Source organism: Bison bison, unplaced genomic scaffold (assembly GCF_000754665.1).
Source record: "Bison bison bison isolate TAMUID 2011002044 unplaced genomic scaffold, Bison_UMD1.0 scf7180017864110, whole genome shotgun sequence".
In the NCBI taxonomy this organism is placed as follows: domain Eukaryota; kingdom Metazoa; phylum Chordata; class Mammalia; order Artiodactyla; family Bovidae; genus Bison; species Bison bison.
The window spans coordinates 2,168,131-2,183,279 of record NW_011494682.1 but is presented as its reverse complement, the minus strand read 5'-3'; the positions used below and the strand labels follow the sequence as shown (position 1 = coordinate 2,183,279).

Genomic DNA, 15,149 nt, shown 5'->3' with positions numbered 1-15,149 from the left:
TATATATATATCTCCTTGCAATTCAGGATATTCCACTATGTACTTACCCAAAAGAAATTAAAACGTAGGTCCACAAGAAGCCTTGCACATGATATTCATAGCAACTTTATTCATGATAGCCAAAAAATAAACAGCCCTTCACCAGACCAGTGAAAAATTAAACTATAGCATATTCATACAGTGAAATACTACTCAGCAATGAAAAGGAACAAAGGGCTGACACACAAAGATGAATGTCAACAAATGCAGAGTGGGAGAAATTTACATAAGAATATATAATGATTCTATTTACAGACGAAACTATGGTGAAAACAAAATCCTAACCTTAAAGGACGGAGGAGGAACAGGAACCGACTGCAGAAATATTCTGATGTGATAGAAATGCTCCACAGCTTGTAAGGGGTTTGGGTTACAGCGTCATGTATCAACACTCATCAAAGTAACATTTGTTCACATCACTGTACATTTTACCCCAAGAATAAGAAGTCTACTTAATAATACGGATGCTACAAAGCTTAAGATTCAAGTATAGATGTCTACAACTTGGACACACATAAACAAAATGCATTGATGGAAGCATAAATACATGAAGAAAATATGGTAAAATGTTACTTCCAAAATCTAGGTGGTAGTATGTATAGGCATTCAATTTTTCCAAATATTTGAAGTTTTTATTAAAATGTTATTAAAACATGTTGCAGAGGAAAAAGAGACATAATAACCACTGCAGGGTATGGACTGTTGCTTAGATCCTGATTCAAATGTACTTTTTGAGAAATTATTTGATAAGAAATTAGTATTTTTAGGAGTAATGGTTATTTTTAAATTTGGGGGGGTTGAGCAGCATGTGGGATCTTAGTTCCCTGACCAGAGCTTGAACCCACCCCCCCTGAATTGGAAGCACAAGTCTTAAGCCAAGAAAGTCCCTAAAGTCCTATTTTTAAAAAGAAATATAGGATATACATATATTCAGAAAAAATGATGGTTATCTTGAATCTGTTTTAAAATTAATGAGGATAAGTAGATGGGGATTATAAGAGAAAAAGAAATATGGGGACAGGCTATGAAGACAAGTTCATACAAAAGAAAATCCAAAAGCCTTTAAATATGAAGAAATTGTGTATTTTTAACCTTGGCAGATTGGCAAGGGTAGATTGCTAATACACTGTTTGAGGGGGTTGTGGAGAAATGGGGACTTGCATTGCTGGTGCAAACTAAGAAAAAACAAGCTATAGATAGAAACTGAATTTTAGATATAAGTTTACAAGTGCACATGCTCTGACCATTTATCCTATAGAGAAATTTATGCATGTACAAAATGATCTAAATTTATACAAGGTAATTCATTCCAGCATTAAAATAGCAAATGACTATAAACAATTTATATGTTCATCAGTAATGACAGGTTAAATTATAAATTACATCCATACTGTATAACCATTTTAAAAAATGACAAAGGATTTTATGTACCAATATAAAATATTTAGGATGTATTAAATGGGAAAAAAAGGTAAAGAATAGTATATTTTTAAAATAAATGAAAATGCCAATATTCACCTATTATATAGTAAAATCACTGGAAGTTTACATTAGAAAATATAACCATGATGACATGGTTGCCTGAGAAGAGGAACCAGGTGGCTGAAGTACAGGATGGAAGGAGACTGTTCACTATATACCCTTTCGTATCTCTTGAATTTTATTTCCTTCAAAAAGTAAAAACACAAAAACTTTAAATTATCCTGTTTATTCTTGTATTATCAAGGCTTTAGAACCAAATCAAATCTCCCTATAGTCCTCTTCCTAAAATTCAGTAAGGAAACTACCCAACTCAAAAACTGGGCAAAAGATCTGAACAGACAATTCACCAAAGACAACATGCCCATGCAAATGTATATAAGGATGTCAATATCTTATACAATTTATGGACCTTCAAATTAAAACTAAATACCACTACACACCTATTAGAATAGCTAAAATTCAAAACACTGACACCACCAAATGCTGGCAAGGATGAGTTGCTACAGGAATTCTTATTCATTCCTGGTGGAAATGCAAAATGGTACAACCATCTTGGAAGACATTTTGGCAGGTTTTCACAAAACTAAACATAGTGTTACCATATGATCCAGCAATCGCACTCCTTGGTATTTACCCAAATGAGCTGAAATCTCATGTATACACAAAAAACCTACACATAAATGTTTATAGCAGCTTTATTCCCTTAGTACAAACTTCAGAGATTTATTTTTTAATCTGCTGAATTCAGGCAAGGAAAATGTATTCCTACTACATTAGAGCAATTTTTTTTTCCTAAACTGCTGAAACTTAGGCACTTTACTGCTGAAATATGCCATTCTACTAATTCAGGTCCTATTAATTCAATGTCAACCCTTTCACTTAATTTAGGGAAAATTCTCAAAGTAACAGTATGTTTTAAATTATAAGATAAATAGGATGTAACCCAGAGAAAAATCTCTCAAATGAGAACCTGCTAAGGCAGGGGGTCTCCAACCCCTGGGCCATGGAACACTCCAGTTAGGAACTGAGCCACAGAGCAGGAGGTGAGCAGAAGGCGGGCAAGCAAAGAAAAGCTTCATCTGCATTTACAGCCATTCCTCATTGCTCACAGTACCACCTGAGCTCCCCCTCCTATCAGATCAGCTGCAGCATAATAAATGCAATGCCCCTGAATCATTATGAAACCATCTGTGGAAAAATTGTTCCACAAAACCAGTCCCTGGTGCCAAAAAGGTTGCAGACCATTGTGCTAAGGGACTGTAGGGCAGAGGATGCCAATAGAGTATGTTAACTAATAATTAGCAGGGTCACTTCCTCAGAATGTCACATAATAGCAGTGGCTTTCTCCTGGTTCTTCCTGGCCACACTGCAGAAATACTGAGGAGGATTCAGAGCCTTTCGCTCCATAGTGGGTTCAGTCTCCCCCCGCACCTGGCAGAAGCCTCTCACCCAGACACAGAGGGACAAACAAAACGGTTCTGCTTCACTCTCTGCTAACAGTATGTCAGATCAGAACACAGTCTTCAGCAATTTTCCCCTTGGTATCTATATGCTCCTTATCAGTATCCCTTCCTTGTAATTCTTTTGAGCAGCCCAAAGGAGGATACAGGTAAACCTTGACACATCCAATCCCACTATTTTTGACAGCTTTACCACAGAGGAGATTATAAAGACACAAAGGACCCAAAGACAAGAGCAAATTCACTGCCACTATTCTTTCAATAGAAAATGATGATGCACAAACTAGTTTTGTCACATTTTGAGGGGCGGGGGGGAGTATGTCTTTAGATTGGATAAAAATAAAAATTACTTTTATTCTATTATGTGCTGCTTTTCTTCTCTTTCCTGCACTACATTTGCCTTGTCAGCTATTACTAACATAAATTATGAGCAATAACCTATTAAAGGGAGTATTGGAAAGTATTACATGAATTCATAAGATGACTTCCCAAGAATGCACGCCGGGTTTTTTTTGGTTTTTTTTTTTTGAGAACTTGGCCACTAGTATGGTAAGAAGATATATCCCTTCAAGCTTACCCACCACAGAACATCTTGCTCTCATTCTTTTCTAAGAGTTGTACAGAGAGAGAGAGAGAAAAGATCATATTCTAATAGCTCATACAGCGACAGACACCAGTTTACATAGCTCAGTACACTCAACCACGTATGGAAATACATTTCTATCTAGGTAGTAACATGGAAGATGTTAAGCTGGTTGATTGAATCACATTCTTATAGGATGATAAAAACAAACACAACTAAAAATTAACCATTTCTTCTTATATTAATAGACCAGGACTTGACGTAACAAAAATATATTAGGTTGATTCACACACTCCAAAATAAATACTCTTAGGTAATCTTCAGCCTGAAATAAGTCTTCATTTATTGACTACTTACAGTACAGCGATTTCATCTTAGCTGGTATTCAAAGATGGTTATGATTTAAGTGAGAGAAGGCATAATCTCTCTTTCAGATACCACCTCTCAGAAATCTGGGCTAATTCAACTTTAAGAACTAGAATTGCATCTCCTGGTAACCACGTGACAGTTGTCACCCTGAGAAGGGGAACAAGGCAAAGAAACTATACAGAACTTTGATTCTCCTACACAGGTTCACATAAAGTTAGTTTATTAATGACTACAATTTGAAGCCAGCCATTTTGATCCAGTATTTAAATAACAAGCTGTTTAATATTAAAGCAGAAGATACTGCCACAATGTGACAGAAATACAGCTTTACCCATAAACCTTTCACACAATTATACATTAAATGCTATTTTTATTTAAGCAAGGCACCCCTACTTGTTCTAAAATATGGGATGCGCTACCCCACTGAAAAAGCAAATGAGGAGACAAGATTTTTTTCCTACCTAGAGCTGGTTTAAATTCAAGTGAAGCCATTAATGTCCTTACAAGTCAGGACTGTTATGACATGTCACTTCACAGTTCTTAGACTAACACACACCTTAAGGTTTACCCCAAAATCAAAACAAGATGATTGAGCGGGGAGGGGGGGGGGGGTTCACTGGGATGAGGAGGGGATGGGTTAGACAACTTTTAAGTTGAGACTATAATTCCCTCCTTAATTATACAGGCACTAATATTAAATGCCTTTAGCACAAGGCTGAAAAAGGCAAAACATTTCTAAGACATAAAACTGCCAAATTATTGTCATTTACACTCACTAACATGTGGTATTTATTTTGTTTTGTTAATTCCTACCCCATCTAAGTAATCAAATACATCTAAAATTAAAATAGCTCTGCAAAACTATAATGGTTCAAGGGCCTGAAACTTTTCCTTGCTTTGGTGAGTATTTGGCTAAAATAAATCAGTATTTTATTCCATGAAAAGTTTTACATTGTATCTCTTAATTTATAGGCAAAATCCAAAACCTCAAATGGATAACTTTTAAAATGGGAGAAATATTTTAAAGGACAGTGCTGAATAAAAATATGTAGCCTTCTGGGTCACAAATCATCTATGAAAACAAACTTTAATTATATAAAATAAAGACCAGATTTTTAAACCAGATCCTGGACAATTTAAACAAAAAAACTAAATTTGAGGTTTGTATCATAATCCTAAACTGAATCTTTTTCTCTGAACAGTCCACTATGGAATTTTTCTTTTAAGCAATTAACCCAAAATCTTGAAATCGCTTCTCTAGCAGTTGCTGCTAAAAAACTGGAACTTTAGATCCCAAGTCCAAGAAAGACGTGCAAATTAAATGCTTCTTGCTTCATCCTGAAAATGAAACAAAAAAGTTGCACATTTTTACTCAAACTAAAAAAGTGCTGCACACATTCCCATATCATTTAAAACTACAAATTCAATACTTTTTTTCTTTCTGATTTACTGCAAGTTATCTAACAAACAACTAAGATAAAGAAAGTTAGTTAGGCATGAGTGTTTGCAGCCTGGTAGAAAGACAGCAGATTTTCAAGGTTGAACACAAAATATATTTTACACAGATTTTAGCTAACATAAATATATTTAAGGCCCACAACTGTGGGATTTTATATCCAAAAATGGCCTGACTACAGTAAAGAAATGCCCCATGTGTTTTCAAGAAATCATTACAGTTAAATGTTTTAAAGTAATGCACCACTACATGTAGAAATACAATCACAATATATTAATTATGGGGAAAAAGATACAACATAGCACTGAGTCAGGGAAGCAACATCAAAATATATCTACTTGATTTGTCACAGATAAAACTCTATGAAATCTATGTACTTCCTAGGAAAACAGTTTTCATGACACCATTTTCGGAAAAGAAGCAGTAGTATATTAAACGTATATAAATCCATGATACACCCTGGTTTCAAATGTATTGTTTTAAACACCTTAAATATACCTTCAGTTCAGTTCAGTTGCTCAGTCCTGTCCAACTCTTTGCGATCCCATGGACTGCAGCACGCCAGGCTTCCCTGTCCTTCAACAACTCCCAAAGCTTGCTCAAACACATTCCCATCAAGTTGCTAATACCATCCAATCTCTCATCCTCTGTTGTCCCTTGCTCCTCCTGCCTTCAATCTTTCCCAACATCAAGGTCTATCCCAATGAGTCAGTTCTTCGCATCAGGTGGCCAAAGTATTGGAGTTTCAGCTTCAACATCAGTCCTTCCAATGAATATTCAGTAGTGATTTCCTTTAGGATTGACTGGTTGGATCTCCTTGCAGTCCAAGGGACTCTCAAGTCTTCTCCAACACCACAGCTCAAAAGCACAATCTTCAGTGCTCAGCTTTCTTTATGGTCCAACTCTCACATCCATACAAGACCACTGGAAAAACCACAGCTTTGACTGTATGGACCTTTGTTAGCAAAGTAATATCTCTGCCTTTGAATACGCTGTCTAGGTTGGTGATAGCTTTTCTTGCAAGGAGCAAGCGTCTTGTAATTTCATAGCTGCAGTCACCATCTGCAGTGATTTTGGAGCCCAAGAAAATAAAGCCTGTCACTGTTTCCACTGTTTCCCCATCTATTTGCCATGAAGTGATGGGACCAGATGCCATGATCTGTTTTCTGAATGTTGAGTTTTAAGCCAGCTTTTTTCACTCTTCTCTTTCACTTTTTATCAAAAGGCTCTTTAGTTCTTCATTTGTTTGCCATAAGGGTGGTGTCATCTGCATATCTGAGGTTATTGATATTTCTTCCAGCAATCCTGATTCCAGCTTGTGCTTCATCCAGCCCAGCATTTCACATGATGTACTCTGTATGTAAGTTAAATAAGCAGGGTGACAATATACAGCCTTGACATACTCCTTTTCCTATTTGGAACCAGTCTGTCGTTCCATGTCCAGTTCTAACTGTTGCTTCCTGACCTGCGTAGAGATTTCTCAAGAGGCAGGTAAGGTGGTATGGTATTCCCGTCTCTTAAGAATTTTCCATAGTTTGGTGTGATCCACACAGTCAAAGGCTTTGGTGTAGTCAATAAAGCGGAAGTAGATGTTTTTCTGGAACTCTTACTTTCTTGATGACCCAACGGATGTTGGCAATTTGATCTTTGGTTCCTCTGCCTTTTCTAAATCCAGCTTGGACATGTGCAAGTTCATGGTTCACATACTGTTGAAGCCTTGCTTGAAGAATTTTGAGCTTTACTTTACTAGCATTTGAGTTAAGTGCAATTGTGTGGTAATGAGAACATTCTTTGGGATTGCCTTTCTTAGGGATTTGAATGAAAACTGACTTTGTCCAGTCCTGTGGCTACTGCTAAGTTCTCCACATTTGCTTCCATATTTGACATGGATATGCTGACATATCCCCTTGAGTTCAGCACTTTAACAGCATCATCTTTCAGGATTTGAAATAGCTCAACTGAAATTCCATCACCTCCACTAGTCACCTCCACTAGCTTTCTTTGTAGTGACACTTCCTAAGGCCCACCTGACTTCACATTCTAGGATGTCTGGCTCTAGGTGAGTGATCACACCACCATGGTTATCTGGGTCATGAAGATATTTTTTGTACAGTTCTTCCATGTATTCTTGCCACCTCTTCTTAATATCTTCTGCTTCTGTTAGGTCCAGCTCGTTTCTGTCCTTTATTGTGCCCTTCTTTGCATGAAATGTTCCCTTGGTATCTCTAATTTTCTTGAAGCGATCTCTAGTCTTTCCCATTCTGTTGTCTTCCTCTATTTCTTTGCACTGATCACTTAGGAAGGCTTTCTTACCTCTCCTTGCTATTCTGTGGAACTCTGCATTCTAATGGGTATATCTTTCCTTTTCTCCTTTGCCTTTTGCTTCTCTTCTTAGCTATTTGTAAGACCTCCTCAGACAACCATTTTGTCTTTTGGCATTTCTTTTTCTTGGGGATGGTCTTGATCATTGCCTCCTGTGCAATGTTATGAACCTCTGTCCATAGTTCTTCAGGCACTCTGTCTTATCAGATCTAAACCCTTGAATCTATTTGTCTCTTCCCCTGCATAATCATAAGGGATTTAAGTCATACCTGAATGGTCTAGTAGTTTTCCCTACTTTCTTCAATTTAAGTCTGAATTTGGCAATAAGGAGTTCATGATCTGAGCCACAGTAAGCTTCTGATCTTGTTTTCAATGACTGTATAGAGCTTCTCCATCTTGGCTGCAAAGAATCAATCTGATTTCAGTATTGACCATCTGGTGATGTCCACGTGTAGAGTTTTCTTGTATGTTGTTCAAAGAGGGTGTTTGCTATGACCAATGCGTTCTCTTGGTAAAACTGTTAGCCTTTGTCCTGCTTCATTTTGTACTCCAAGGCCAAATTTGCCTGTTACTCTAGGTATCTCGACTTCCTACTTTTGCATTCCATTCCCCTATGAAAAGAACATCTTTTTTGGGTATTAGTTCCAGAAGGTCTTGTAGGTCTTCACAGAACCATTCAACTTCAGCTTCTTCAGTATTACTGGTTGGGGCACAGACTTGGATTACTGTGATACTGAATGGCTTGCCTTGGAAACAAACAAGAGATCCTTCTGTTGTTTTTGAAATTGCACCCCAGAATTGCATTTCAGACTCTTTTGTTGACTATGAGGGCTAGTCCATTTCTTCTAAGGGATTCTTGCCCACAGTAGGAGATATAATGGTTCAGTTCAGTTCAGTTCAATTGCTCAGTCATGCCCGACTCTTTGTCACCCCATGGACCGCAGCACGCCCGGCCTCCCTGTCCATCACCAACTCCCTGTCCATTACCCAAACTCCGGTCCATTGAGTCAGTGATGCCATCCAACCATCTCATCCTCTGTCGTCCCCTTCTCCTCCTGCCTTCAATCTTTCCCAGCATCAGGGTCTTTTCAAATGAGTCAGCTCTTCGCTTCAGGTGGCCAAAGTACTGGAGTTTCAGCTTCCACATCAGTCCTTCCAACGAACACTCAGGACTGATCTCCTTTAGGATGGACTGGTTGGATCTTCTTGCAGTCCAAGGGACCCTCAAGAGTGTTCTCCAACACCACAGTTTAAAAGCATCAATTCTTTGGTGCTCAGCTTTCTTGATAGTCCAGCTCTCACATCCATACATGACTACTGGAGTTAAATTCACCCATCCCAGTCCACTTTTAGCTCAGTGATTCCTAAAATGTCGATGTTCACTCTTGCCATCTCCTGTCTGACCACTTCCAATTTACCTAACATTGACCTATCATTGATTCATTGACCTAACATTCCAGGTTCTTATGCTATATAGTTCTTTACAGCATCGGACTTTACTTCCACCACCAGTCACATCAACCACTGGGTGTTGTTTTTACTTTGGGTCTGGTCTCTTCATTCTTTCTCAAGTTATTTCTTCACTCTTCTCCAGCAGCATACCAGGCACCTACAGACCTGGGGAATTCATCTTTCAGTGTTATATCTTTTTGCCTTTTCATACTGTTCATGGGGTTCTCAAGGCAATACTGAAGTGGTTTGCCATTTCCTTCTCCATTAGACCACATTTTGTTAGAACTCTCTACCATGACCTGTCCATTTTGCGTGGCCCTACAAGGCATGGCTCATAGTTTCACTGAGTTAGACAAGGCTGTATCTTAGAACTAAGAAATGTGAGTTAATTTTTTAGGAAGACAAGCTAATATGAGGCACATTTTCAGTGTATTATAATATAATATACAGTTACTAAAGGTGAAAAATTATTTTTAGGCACACAGAATGATGAATGCTGGGAACGATGCAAAGAGATTCTAATAGGAAAATCAAGCCATTGTACGATCATAATGAATTCTATTTCCCAGGAGAATTTCATTTCTTATAGTGAGGCTTCAATCATGATTAGTTTGATCTTTATTAAAAAGAGAATGGTTTTACATATTACAAATTAGTGAGTTAATGATTAATTTATCAACTGAAAATAATTTCCACAATTCTACCTCTTAAATTTACCTTATTATCTGGAATCCTTTGAAGTTTTATTTTCCTTTCGGACATGAATTCAGGAACAATTCAATATACCTATGATCTGAGAATAACATAAAAGGGTCCATTTTTTAAAAGTTACAAAGGCAGAAGTAATACTGTAGCCATTTTTTTGAGTTTAGCCAGTAACTCAAACCCTCTGTCCCATCCTTTCCTTAGTTAAAAACGAAAACAAAACAAAACCTAACTCTGGATAGAAATAGTCAGAATAGTAAATAGACAAATAAATGTTTCTCATTATAAGGTAGAGTTTTGTCTTCTTTACATTTATTTAATAGTATTAGCAGAATACAGTTCCCCCATGAAAGACTTCTGGGTAAACTCTACAACAGTAAAAGGGATTTGTTGTCAAGACTGATAACAAAAATCATGGGCAGCACTTACGAACATGGGACCGATCCTTGAGCATAGCTGCAACAGCATCCTCATGGGTATCGAAGTGCACATCAGCTTCTCCAGTGGCCTTCCCACTGGAACTGTATTCCATGGTGATTCTAACAGGCTTCAATGGAGCAAAAAACTAAACAAAGAGAGCCAAAAGGAACATAATGTTACTAGGTCCAATTTCTACAAGTCTGGTGGCCCTGCACTTTTCTTTCAGACTCTAATTCATACATCTAATAAATTTATTTTTAGGAAATCTCTTTAAGCAACTATGTAATTACACATCTACCATTTCATTTGGCTCTTCTGATCTTCTTAGAACTCAAGGTTATATTTCAAATATCTGTTCATAGAGAACTTACACTATAAATACAATAATATACAAATAGTTTTCAAACTTTCCTTTATACCAACAAAGACTACATTTATTATTCCTCCCATATACATCCTTCTGTGTTTCTAAAAAATCACCCAACAAAAATACTTCATTTCTTAATAATCATTCATTTTTACCATGTTTTAATCAGACATGCAGCTAATAATCATTTTCTTACCAGCACCACCTAAACAGAGCTACCACATTGAGTGGTTAATATTCCAAACCAAAGCAACAGAAAGCAATTCTTTAAAGAGACTGTGCAACCTTCATTTGGGTAAAGATATGATTTCTATTAGGCTCTTTGAAATAATGACAATTCTGATGACCCCCTGCTAACTGAAGGCTCCAGCTTTGGATCTACCTTAAGTATACATCCTCAAGTTCAGAAAATCAGTAAGTACTTTGTTGTTTCGTATCTTTTCATTTCACATAATATCTATCATAAAATATTTTTAAAATTTCTTTTCTCAAAAATCAGGGAAGCTGGATGCAAGAAGGTTATATGGTCAACTGAAAGCTCCAGGCATTTAGGATAAGTAGATTCATGTCTATTAGATAATTACAATGTGAGAAAAGCTGAGTCTTTTTTTAAACTCAAAAATTAACTGAACTAATTTAGAGAAAACCAAGCTTTTTTACTTTGAATACTAAACCTATACCATATAATTCTGCATCTGTAAAATCGTTTTATGCCATTATAGATGACTTGAAAATGTAATAAAACCCACACTTCTCAGCTAACAAAAATAAAACAAGCTTCCAGAGTCATGGAGATGCCATCTTGCTCTACCTTCCCCAAATAGAAATTCAAAACTTCAGAACTATTATTCAAAGCTATTGAGATTGGATATCTTACTGCCACACACATTTATAATGTCTTGGGCATTGGCTTGGAAAGGCAATCCTCTCATATGGACAAAATGTAGTGAAGACGTAGTTCCAAAATCAACAGCCTCTGGTATCTTTTCTGACATCTCCTTAGGCAATTCTGAGAAGTGGAACAAAAAGCACTGTCAGGAACATCAAAGCTTCAGAGTTATTCGCAGACTGCAATTATGAATGATTTTAATTTCTTTTTTTTTTTTGATTTTAATTTCAAAATCCTCAATTCCTCTTCAAATAGTAAGGAAGAGGGCTTCCATTTAAAAGCCAATCATCTGAAATTTCCCCCACCTAACAGATATCACCTGAACACTTATAAGGATTTAGTGTCTCAAACCATTACCAGATTATAAAGAACGTATCTTTTTCTAACAACAAAGAGAAGGAAAAACAATTATGAATGAAAAATAAAGGCAAGAAATTTCCTGGGTTACAATCACTTAAAAAAAATTAATATGGTAATGGGATATTTCTAGGGCACAAACTTAGAACGTATTTATCAAACTTTCAAGATTCTAAACACTGTTTTAGGATTAAGAATCAAAGGAATAATTAAACACGGAGGCAGACAACATTCCTTCCTTTGTCAACAATCCTGCTCTCTTACACACATCTTTTCCCAGCTTAAGTTTAAAATGCTGACAAACTTACTTCTTTTTGTTATATATGTGAAAACTGGCTTTTGACACAGATTCTACAAAAAAAATAAGTAAAGTTTTTAAAAACCTGTATCTTCGGCCTGTACAGTCAACCCTTCATACCCTGGAAACTCTGGATACAGAGGGCTGACTATCAGACTTGAGCATTCATGGATTCTGGTATCTATGACGAGTCCTGGACCCAATCCCCTGTGAATACTGAGGGAAGACTGTGTATTCACAGTACACACTATACTCAAAGACATGTTAAATATTTACCTCAATACCCTTTATCCTATACTATTACAATGTCATACAACATGGTCATAAAACAGTTTTTTTTTAAAACAAATATCAAAACATACAACGCAGACCCAATGAATTTCAATAAGAGGCAAGTCCTTACCTATTTCCTTCTCACTTTCAAAAGCTGTCATGGGTCGGATATCCTCATTTACTTCATGCTCTTCAAAGACCATTTCTGGCTCAGTTATATATTTAGCAGTGGGAGAAGATGCTATTTTTTTTCCCTTATGAGAACCAACATGTGTTCGAACTTCATTCCTTCTGCTTGGAAATATCTCTATATATCTATGTCAAAACAAAAGTGAATATGTGCAAATGGTACAAATTAACTTCATAGTGAACTCTTTTAAAATAAAATATGCATATATATTTCCAAAGGTCAACAAACATGGGTGTCCAAAGATAACAGGTGGGGAGAAAAGTAAGAATGGACATAGACATCAGCCCATGAAAAAGTACTCTCAACAGACCAGGTCAACGATTTAATCCTCCATAAGGTAACAGTTTCCTTTTACCAATGTTTTCACCCCATTTCACTCCACAAGGACAAATATGCAAAGGTCAACTGTATATATAAAAAGAATCTGTTAAGAAAGGTTTTGTTATTTTTTAATACAGTTGATTAATAATCTCTTGAGGCCTTACAAATCATTTCTGTGAAAATTCATCGTATCTGCCAAGACATTAAAAGTCACTGTATACGAGGAGCTAACTTGCCTCAGGTCTTAACTAGAGGCTAAGGAGAATTCATGAACTAAATGTCCGTTCTAACTTGCTTTCTGTATGGCTGTGGAACTATTAAATTCAGGCTTCTGGAACCAGTTTCCTTCTTCTGAACAATGCTTTTCCAAATTAGGTTATCAAGCTCAAATTATAGGAGTCATCTGCATTTACAGACCTAGATGGGCAACATTTCTTAAATTTACTAAGGAGATTTATTGTGCTCGTGCTTCAGTTCAGTTCAGTCGCTCAGTCGTGTCTGACTCTTTGCAACCCCATGAATTGCAGCACGCCAGGCCTCCCTGTCTATCACCAACTCCCAGAGTTCACTCAGACTCACGTCCATCAAGTCAGTGATGCCATCCAGCCATCTCATCCTCTGTCATCCCCTTCTCCTCCTGCCCCCAATCCCTCCCAGCATCAGAGTCTTTTCCAATGAGTCAACTCTGCGTGAGGTGGCCAAAGTACTGGAGTTTCAGCTTTAGCATCATTCCTTCCAAAGAAATCCCAGGGCTGATCTCCTAAATGCAAATCAAAACCACCATATCACCTCACACCTGTCAGATGCCCATCATCGAAAAGGAAAATGATAAATGTTGGAGAGGATGTGGAGAAAAGGGAATCTTTATACACTGTTGGTGGGACTGTAAATTGGTGCAGCCACTGTGGAAAATAGTATGAAGATTTCTCAAAAAACTAGAAATAGAACTACCATAGGACCCAGCAATCCCACTCCTGAGTATATATCCACAAAAACAGAAGTAATAATTCAAAGAGATGTATGCACTCTAATGTTGATAGCATTATCATTTACAATAGCCAGGCTATGAAAGTAACCTAAATGTTCATCAACAGATGGATGGATAAAGATGTGGTGTGTATATATATTATATACATGGGCTTCCCTGGTAGCTCAGGTGGTAAAGAATCTGCCTGCTAGGTCAGGAAGATACCCTGGAGAAGGGAATGACAACCCACTCCAATATTCTTCCCTGGGAAATCCCATGGACAGAGGAGCCTGGTGGGCTATAGTCCATGGGGTCGCAAAGAGTTGGACACAACTGACTGACTAAAATTTTCACTTTCATATATATGTATATGTATGTGTGGGTGTGTGTGTGTGTATGTGTGTGTGTGTATGTGTATATATATATATGTGTGTGTGTATATATATTATGAGTGGTATTTCATTGTGTATTAAATACCACTCAGCCACAAAAACAGAGTGAAGTTCTGCCATTTGCAACACCATGCATGAACTTGGAGGGGATTATGCTAAGTGAAATTAATTGGAAAGAGAAAGACAAATACTGTATGATATCATTTATATGTGGAATCTAAAAAATACAACAGACTAGTGAATATAACAACAAAAAAGAAATAGACTCACAGATGTAGAAAATACATTAGTGGTTACCAGTGGGGAGGTACCAACTATTGTGTAAAAAATAAGCTGCAAGATTATAGTGTACAACACAGGGAATATAGTCAATATTCTAGAATAACTATAAATGGAATGTAATCTTTAAAAATTGTGAATCACTATCTTGTACATCTATAATTAATATAATATCATACATTATCTACGCTTCAATAAAAAAAAGTCGGATCAACTGTAGCATCCTCTTCTCAAGAATCGTCAGGCATAAGGCCCCACGTGGTCTACCTGACAGAGAATTACAGTCAATAGAGACCACTATAATTTGTTTGAAACAGACTGTGGTATCTGAAATACTAAAGACAATGCTAGGCTGTTCAAGTAGCTCACAGATGCTAGAACATGCTGGGGAGACCAAAGAATTGTATTTTCAAAAGTTTGGAGCTCGTAGGAAGCCAACAGAATTCAAACTGAAGGCAGACATTTTAAAAAAATAAAATAAAATAAAATCTAAGAAAATTGGACCCCAAGGAGAAATAAGCAGCCACA

At 36.9% G+C, this 15,149-nt stretch overlaps 1 protein-coding gene across 1 annotated transcript in view; it reads right to left on the bottom strand.

Moving 5' to 3' along the window:
- Nucleotides 1–87: 87 nt before the first annotated feature.
- GRSF1 (G-rich RNA sequence binding factor 1) overlaps nt 88–15,149 on the bottom strand; it is a 23,615-nt gene continuing 8,553 nt past the window's right edge. Inside the window, exons 6-10 of the mRNA XM_010839090.1 lie at nt 12,603–12,787; nt 11,543–11,664; nt 10,298–10,433; nt 9,881–9,956; nt 88–5,271 (exon numbers count right to left, since the gene is read on the bottom strand). Coding sequence (XP_010837392.1) covers nt 9,907–9,956; nt 10,298–10,433; nt 11,543–11,664; nt 12,603–12,787 — 493 coding nt within the window. The 3' untranslated portion in view covers nt 88–5,271; nt 9,881–9,906. The remainder of the gene's footprint in view (nt 5,272–9,880; nt 9,957–10,297; nt 10,434–11,542; nt 11,665–12,602; nt 12,788–15,149) is intronic.